This window comes from Myxocyprinus asiaticus, chromosome 19, assembly GCF_019703515.2.
Source record: "Myxocyprinus asiaticus isolate MX2 ecotype Aquarium Trade chromosome 19, UBuf_Myxa_2, whole genome shotgun sequence".
Taxonomy (NCBI): Eukaryota; Metazoa; Chordata; class Actinopteri; order Cypriniformes; family Catostomidae; genus Myxocyprinus; species Myxocyprinus asiaticus.
This window is the reverse complement of record NC_059362.1, coordinates 12215563-12224668: the sequence shown is the minus strand read 5'-3', so window position 1 is coordinate 12224668 and position 9106 is coordinate 12215563. Positions and strand designations below refer to the sequence as shown.

Sequence of the window (9106 nt, the reverse complement as noted above, 5' to 3'; positions counted from 1 at the left end):
CCATGAATTCCGCTATCAACATTATTCTTAAACAATGAAGTTGAAATAACGCAGATGGATGGCTTCAATCTAAGCATATACCATCAGTGAACAACCTTGTAGCTCACGCTAGGTCTGTCTTTAAATGTTTATAAGTTATCATTGAAAATCAGTTCAACTTTGTAGCTCACAGTAGGTCTGTCTTTAAAGGTTTATAAGTTATCGTTTTAAATCAATTCGTCTGTGGGATAAATGAATAGGATTCTTACTTACAGGACCAGACTGTTGCACAACTGGGATTTCAACCTGGCAAGTCTCTTCTGTTGGCCAGCTAAGTATTTAGTATTAAATGACTTTGCAAGATGCTAGCTAACAAATTAGAAATTAAAATGATACTAAGTTTGCTTAATTTTATATTGCACTAAAAACAGATCAAAATGAACTTTCATGTGAAATTTTGCTTTTGTTACTCTTGAATTAACTTTTGCTGTTATCTTCCAAGGCTTTTTGAATTTTGGCATGATTTGTTCTTTACACAGTATTGATATGGCAACGGTTAAACAAATAAAATTTTGGCATAACAGTTTCTGTGGAAACTCTTAAACCATGTGTGTTACAACTAGCCCGGCATTAGTTTGTGTCCCACTCTCCCCTACTTTTTAATCCTTTTTGGAGCTTTACTGGTTACTGTCTATAATTAATAATTTAATAATTTTCTTTATTTATCACACATTATACATTTGCACATATACAGTGAAATTCTTCTTTTCCACATATCCCAGCTAGGCTGGGGTCAGATTGCAGGGTCAGCCATGATACAGCACCCCTGGAGCAGATAGGGTCAAGGGCCTTGCTCAAGGGCCCAACAGTGGCATCTTGGCGGTGCTGGGGCTTGAACCCCTGACCTTCTGATCAGTAACCCAGAGCCTTAACCGCTGAGCTACCAAAAAGTCATACAGAGTGACATAAGGATCAGTAGATGATGACCAAATTTTCATTTTGGGATGAACTATCCATTAAAGATGCACATTTATGAAGTTAAACACACAGACACAAAGCCTTGTAGATGTTCCCCAGGGAGATTAGTTCTACATTCACTTCCATTTACAGCCTCTTCACTGTTATTGACTCAGATGTCAGGATCAGTAATGCTGAAAAGAGTTCCCATAGCTCAATTTAAATGTAAGCACCAGTCTGCAGTCAAATGGAATTGTATCTTGCAGTGACAGCACTAAAGGAGTGTGTAAAGTGTGAACAATGCAGCCAATCAAATATTTACATAAAACCTTTTCCAACTGACTTATTTTTGATCTTTTAGATCAGTGTCTGGTATTATTTGGCAAATTTTCACAATAGGAGAGGATGGAAGGAATGCTAATTTGAAAGCTATTTTAAGAGTTGCATAATATTTGCTTGTGTAGAGCAGGAAGGTCAGTCTGTGATCTTACACCTGAAAATACATTTGAAGGTGAATGTTACCTCAAGGTTTTTAAATAGCACGTTGAGTGTTGTTGTTTTGGTTGATATTTTTAGTGGATTCTTACATTTCAGGTTAACCTTTTTAGTGCAGAAACCTTATATTTGATTAGAACACTTCCTCTGCACATTTATGAAAACAGCATGCAGACCTTGTTGAATTTTGTTCAACTGTGTTTATTTCCAAAAGGCACTCACTAAATTGAATGGTTGCACAAGATATACTCTGGACAGCAATTTACTACCATGTGCAGCCTGAAGTAGAGCTCAAACAAGGACATTTCAAATTCACAATAAGCATGTTTTTGGTACAATCAATACCATAGCATGATAACATATTAGCACAATAGCATGCTTTTAGGGATCCACGTCTCTTAATTGTTTTGAGTGCATTAAAATATTTTCAATTTTTTAAGCTTTTTTTTTCATCACAAAATTGAGCCAGTCGCTGCATTCAATCTAGACTATTGCAAACATAATGAGTCAGTCTCTGTATTCGCTCTAGACTATTGCAAACATAAAGCGAGTCATTGACACTAGTTTTACAACAAGCGCATTTGCTGTAGCTGTAAATGTTTCTATGTGTGCATTTATGCATTGGTGGGAATGAGGTACTGATACATCTCTCTGCATCAGGGAGATTTTGTTTTATACAGTCAGCAAGACAACAAACACAGAGAAAGCAGCATTTGGTTTCAACACAAACACACACGCAAGTATGTCGAATACTCTGAGGCGAGTAGCACAAAACAACCATTATTTAGTAGTGCGTCAAAAGTCTAGTCCAGAAATATTGTGGAAAAGAAGAGGATGATAATCGCAAACCAAAGAAAGAAACTTGTAAAAAGTGCAAAATGTAAAAAACATTGGGAGATCTGTTAATGTACAGTTGGAATTGTTTAAAAAATGTATACTATTTTTCCTTGTCAAACTTTCATTAACCCAAGACATGTCTGCAAAGGTTGTCATTCATCCATGTAATTGTAGAGAGTCTAGCTGAAATAATTTAACCCTACAAGTTATTTAAAATGCTACCCTGGTCATTACGTCATTGTAACAACATTGTGGAGAGGTTACAATGGCGTGGAATCATCACCATCAGCCAACAAGGAACGCCATCAAGGGAGGACAACTAGGCCCTGTGATGAGAGATGCCCACTGAGGTCCCAATTTTGTACTGAGCCCCATTAATTTAAGAGACGGCCTTGCAGAATACTAATGAAGTCAAGAGAATGAGCTCTATTTTTACACCTGCATTAGGCGCAGCGCTATGTGCTACGACCAAATGTCTTATCCACTTTTCGTAGGAGTGTCTGGGCAATGTGCAAGTGGGCATGGGTGGGAAGTTTGCGCTATCTGTGGCTGTATGTGCAAGCAGTAGGTGCATTCACAAAAATATATGGCAGGTCCATTTAAATAAAGTGGCACAAAGCCTAATTTGCTATTTTTGTGAGAAATAAGCCATTCTGCTTAAGAGGTTCCATGCATATAAAGAGTGTGTCATAGAGGTATACCTGATATTCACGAAGGATGTAGTTACTATGTTTCTGATTTAAGCGGGACAATTAGTCAGTTTTGCGATAGTCTAATATACTGTATATGCATCTCTCCTTTCTTCATGTTCATTGCTGAAAACTGCAGTTGCAGTGGGCGTTTTAATCTTAATTTTAAACTTATTTGATATAAGTAATCTTTTCATTTCAGTCTGAATCCTCCTCTTTCCAGTCGTTAAAACGTTAAACTTGGCTACATTATGTATTATGCTCCACTAGACAATAGGTAGTGGATCCTGGATCCTCTCGATTTGATAGGGCACCCAGCTGCAAGAACAAAAATTAGCATTTGTATACAGTCCATTTACACTAGCTACCAACGTCTTATATATGGGCTGTCTTCATTTCTCGCTTATGCTTTGCGCATGGGATTTCAACAACCATTTACACCTAGACTTAGTGCATGCTTGCATGAAAATACCAAAACTTCATAGCCATGCCCACTGACTTTGTGCATATGATGTATCGCATAGTACTGCGCTTAAGACGTAGTGGTCTTAAAACAGAGCCCAATGTCTAAAAATGGATAAATGGATCAATAACTTCAGTGGTTCCTTATTAAACTCTACTACTTCCAGCCCATTGTCCTAAACATTCAAATCAGGAAAACACTACCAAACAGCCTCAGATATTTAGTGAGAGTGCAGAAAGTTGTATGTGAGACATACCGTACAATTTAACAACTACATTAGGACTACAAGCCCTGAGATTTCATAGGTTAACTTCATAAATCTGGATGGCATATCGATGTACTTGTTTTACAGGACAGAACAGCTCAGTGCAAATACACTGTGTCACCAATTTAACATGAATTTTTCATCTTCAAAGAGTCCTATCATCTTTGATCTTGGGAAGTACAAGCCTCTGGGTAAGTTTATCCATTTAGAATGGGTGGAACTTTTGACAAATATTGTTTTTGAAGCAGTTACAGTACATTTTCCACCAAATGATCTTGAAGTACAGAGCAAAGCCTGGCAGAAAGACCATCGAAATGGCAGCACTTTCAGTCACAAACCAAACAAACTGCCAATGTACCTTGCTACAGTTTTCCAATGTTACAACCATTATTATAATTCAGTGGCCCGAAGAAGTGAACCAGGTTTCTTCCAGTTGCTACTGTACCATTTTACCATTATCAAGTTATCAGGACACAGTGAACAGTTTAAATGAACAGCAGAAATTGAGATTCTCAAATCTCAGCTCAGGGTAAGGGCTAAACAAGGCACTTTCGGTATATATTATTCTTTAAACCACTATTCCTGTCAGGATTTTGTTCTCTCTAGGGCTCCATCTGCAAATGGAAATCTTTGTCTTCCAGTTCTTTTACGGTTTCTTCCTCTTTGGTCTGTGTTGGTAGAGGCATGAATCCATTTTGTTTATTGGGGCTCTCTACAAATAGAGGCAAGTTGATCAGACTGGTGTTGTCCTCCTTCTCGAGCTCCTCATCTTCAAGAGCCTCTTTCTTCTCCTCATCCATTGTGGGATTATTACAACCTAAGGAATCTAAGGCTTTTCGACAGTCGTCTGGGATGTTCTTCCTCAACTCTTTGTTCTTGTTCCGCTTGGTTAGTTTTGTGACAGAACCAAGGCGGTTGAAAATGTTCTCTTCAGAGTTCGCCTGGCTTGGGTCGCTCTGTTGATGATCATTCTGCTCAACTCGTAGACGTAGGTTGTTGAGTTTTGTATCAATGCTCTCCTGGGAGGATGTCTTGAAATTGGTGGCATCCAGGCTATTGAAAGCGGCACGACGCTCAGGGGACAACATGTCTAGAGAATGGGTGCGCTGATCGAAACCCAACTGCCTGCGCTCCATGCTGCGAATTGTGGCGGCCCTCTGAAGTTTGTCGTGAACTTCCACACTGAGTCGACGCCTGGTCTCACGGAACTCTGCTCGAACGTTGGCCTTCCACTCAGCTGCGTGAGCCTTAATTTCACCCACCTTGAAAAGGATGACAACACTAAATTAACCTGGGTTGTTTAGTTGTCCATGCAAATATTTGCTTGAATATTTACATCAAATGTGGTAGTAAAACTTTGTCTTGTTAATGCAAAGGCGAAAGACAGTAACTACACGGTTAAAATGGAAATCTGGTCTAGACTATGATCTGTCCTGTGACAGACGGTTTTGGCGCTTAATTTGATAATCCACATTTGGCTGGACAAACAAAACACTCTGAAACTGAAACAGTGTTGCTGTAGTTGTCTTTGTAGGGTAGCATTTAATGATGACAAAGGTCTCACCTCCTCTTTTGTCTTTTTAGAAAGTACCCTCAGCCAGTCTCCAATCATGCTCAGAACTGCAGCAAAGTAAGCCAGTCCAACCAGGATCCAGAACCACACCAGGGGCCTGTACCATTTACGATACTCTATTCTTCTATTGCCTCCTAGAAGAGATTTACAAATTACACTTTCATTTCAGTGCTGGGCACATTTGATTTCCCTACAAGCACAATTTTTTGAGGCATACATCAAAACCTCTTGCCAAAGAAACCCTGTAAGCTATTTTACTGAGAACAGCAATCAGGCCAGCAATCAGTTTCTGTCAATTCCTAGTGTCTAAAAGCAGAAAAGCAGTAAAAATACAATAAAATGCATTTATATGGACTGTGTTTTACTCAGGCAGTGAACGGAAACAAAATCTGTAATGAAATTCAATCAACAGCATAAGTAAATAATGTCTGTTCTTTTATCCATCCATTTTGCCTACTAAAGCAAACCAAAAGCCATTGAAACTGCTTCTTGACTGGGACTGCAAGGGAGTAAATGTGATGTTGACCCATAGGGAAGATAAATCACAAATGAGATTTCTTTAATATCTCAGTTGTTCTCCTAGACTGCAATGATATTAAAAAGAAATTGAGACTTCTGCTTAAATCTTGTGCTTCTCAGACGTTTCTCTTGAGAGATAAAGACCCCGTCAACTTCTCCTCAAGAGTATCATTAGAGATCTCAACAATGTCTCAAACTGTGCCAAAATATGGCAAGTTTAGAGATTTCAATATGAACTCAAACATTTCTCATCAAATTCTTTGAAGACCAAATTATCTAATCTATGCAAATCAAATAATTGTATAACTCTCTCATCTTACTGTAAAGTATGTCAACAATTGTCTCATTTGTTTTTATTTTATTTATTGAGTTCTGTTTTTATTAGGCATGTCATAAGATATCGATATATTTATTATTGATCGGCATGTTATTTTATCGAGACGTTTTTGAAGCATTGATATATTCAAATTAGCCGACATTTAAATTAGAATCCTAATTTGCGTGCTTTTCAATTCACTTGGCCTGTTTAATATAGTCTGGCATAGCATTGGGAGACCACGAGAGGGTGATTTGACATTTACTGAAGCCAGTCTCGGGTAGGAGAAAGCACAGTCCAAACTGTGGATCTAGTTACACAAAGGTTACAAAGGTTTTTGTACTTCTTCAAGAATGAAAAAGTTGTTGATGAGTTTGCAGGTTAGTGTATGAAACTGGTATAACTGCACAAACTGAATGATTAGAAATTATCATCCAATTGCTCTGTATGTAGCCTTGAATAGGTTTCATTCAAGCTGTCAAACCACAAAAATACATACAGTACTTTAACTGAAAATACATTGTGTAGGCTATTTGAAAGATACATTTACTCAATGTATCATTCAGTGATGGCTATACTACAGGCTGCTCTGGAAAAATACGGTATGGTTGTTTCAAGGAGCACAATACTTGTTGACCCCTCTCCAAACATAGCGCTTATGGTTGTGACCATAAAGCTCTATTTTGGTCTCGACACTCCAAATTCCAGTGTGCCACAAGCTGTAAGGCATGTCAAGGTGTTGTCGGGCATATTGTAACCGGGCTTTTTTGTGGCATTGGCTTCTTTCTGGCAACTCGACCATGCAGCTCATTTTTGTTCAAGTATCATCGTATTGTGCTCCTTGAAACAACCACACCGTCTTTTTCCAGAGCAGCCTATATTTCTCCTGAGGTTACCTGTGGGTTTTTCTTTGTATCCTGAACAATTCTTCTGGCAGTTGTGGCTGAAATCTTTCTTGGTCTACCTGACCTTGGCTTGGTATCAAGAGATCCCCGAATTTTCCACTTCTTAATAAGTGATTGAACAGTACTGACTGGCATTTTCAAGGCTTTGGATATATTTTTATATCATTTTCCATCTTTATAAAGTTCCATTACCTTGTTACACAGGTCTTTTGACAGTTCTTTTCTGCTCCCCATGGCTCAGTATCTAGCCTGCTCAGTGCATCCACATGAGAGCTAACAAACTCATTGACTATTTACACACAGACACTAATTGCAATTTAAAAAGCCACACGTGTGGGAAATTAACCTTTAATTGCCATTTAAACCTGTGTGTGTCACCTTGTGTGTCTGTAACAAGGCCAAACATTCAAGGGTATGTAAACTTTTGATCAGGGCCATTTGGGTGATTTCTGTTACCATTATGATTTAAAAAGGAGCCAAACAACTATGTGATAATAAATGGCTTCATATGATCACTAATCTTAAATAAAATACTTTTTTATTTAAATAAATTTTTTTGCATGATCAGTCCTATTTTCAAAATCAGTGCCAAAATTTCACAATTTCTGTCAGGGTATGCAAACTTTTGAGCACAACTGTATATGAAAAAATGCTAATATACACTCACTGAGCACTTTATGAGGAACACCTGTATACCTACTAATTCATGCAATTATCTAATCAGCCAATCGTGTGGCAGCAGTGCAATGCATAAAATCATACAGATTTGGGTCAGGAGCTTCAGTTAATGTTCACATCAACCATCAGAATGGGGAAAAAATTTGATCTCAGTGATTTCGACCTTGGCATGATTGTTGGTGCCAGAAGGGCTGGTTTGAGTATTTATGTAACTGCTGATCTCCTGGGATTTTCACGCACAACAGTCTCTAAAATTTACTCAGAATCGTGCCAAAAAAAAAAACATCCAGTGAGCGGCAGTTCTGCAGATGGAAACGCCTTGTTGATAAGAGAGGTCAACAGAGAATGTTCAGACTGATTCGAGTTGACAGAAAGGCCACGGTAACTCAATTAACCACTCTGTACAATTGCAGCGAGCAGAATAGCATCTCAGAATGCACAACACTTCGAACCTTTAGGCGAATGAGCTACAACAGCAGAAGACCATATCTGGCACTTTATTAGGAACATAGTGTTCCTTATAAAGTGCTCAGTGAGTGTTTATCGATAATTATTGGGAAAATGTTCTGATTACTGTGATGTTGCGTGAAAAAGGCATTGATCCCAAGCCTATCTTTTATATATTTTATTTATCTGAGACTAAATTCATACATAAATTAAACATAACTGAGATGTTATATAAATCTCCACTGCTATAAAAGACAACATCTGAACAATTCATGTGTTGTCTGGAGAAGCATAATTATAAAATAAGACTAAATCATATTTATTTAAATTAAATTCTGTACCTACCTGCAACATAATCTCCAATGCCAACAGTAGTTAGGGTGATAACCACAAAATAAATTGCCTCTAGCCCAGTCCATCCTTCAATGTACATGAAGATAATGGCTGGTATGGTGACGAAGAGAATACAGCCAGCAAGGATGAAGAGCAACGTAGAGGCCACTCGGATCTTGGTCTGGCTTATCTGATTGTGTTTGCGCTGAAAGTGGGTGAAATACAAACAAAGCAGTATCAACATGAAAGATGAAGCAACATGGTAAAGAGCAATTATTAGTCACGCACACAGTACGACTTTGCTGCCAGCAGCGGCCACATGTGGTACGGTAAGACATTTCGTGACTTCTTGAAGGTGGCATGTGTTCATTAGCTCTCTGAAGAGCCCAGTGATGATCTGAAGGAGACTGAGTAGCTCTAATGAAGTGTGATCTCAACCCTTACTGCAGATGCCACTGCCACAGCATGTTGTGCCCTGCGGGTATCTGGGGCCACGGTGCTGTTTATTTACAGGTCCAGCAGCTCTACTGTGCAGGATCTGACCAACCTATCACAACCAAGTGCTGCAATATCCCTGCCTAATAGCTCCCAGAAAGCGATGAAAAGAAATGACTTTGCACAGTCTAAAATGATAAACATAATATTATGTG

General features: G+C 38.5%; 1 protein-coding gene across 1 annotated transcript in view; it reads right to left on the bottom strand.

The window, feature by feature from the left end:
- Positions 1 to 1626: 1626 nt before the first annotated feature.
- Positions 1627 to 9106, bottom strand: part of LOC127410113 (potassium channel subfamily K member 10-like) — a 29847-nt gene continuing 22367 nt past the window's right edge. The window contains exons 5-7 of the mRNA XM_051645174.1: positions 8469 to 8661; positions 5250 to 5392; positions 1627 to 4947 (exon numbers count right to left, since the gene is read on the bottom strand). Coding sequence (XP_051501134.1) covers positions 4288 to 4947; positions 5250 to 5392; positions 8469 to 8661 — 996 coding nt within the window. The 3' untranslated portion in view covers positions 1627 to 4287. The remainder of the gene's footprint in view (positions 4948 to 5249; positions 5393 to 8468; positions 8662 to 9106) is intronic.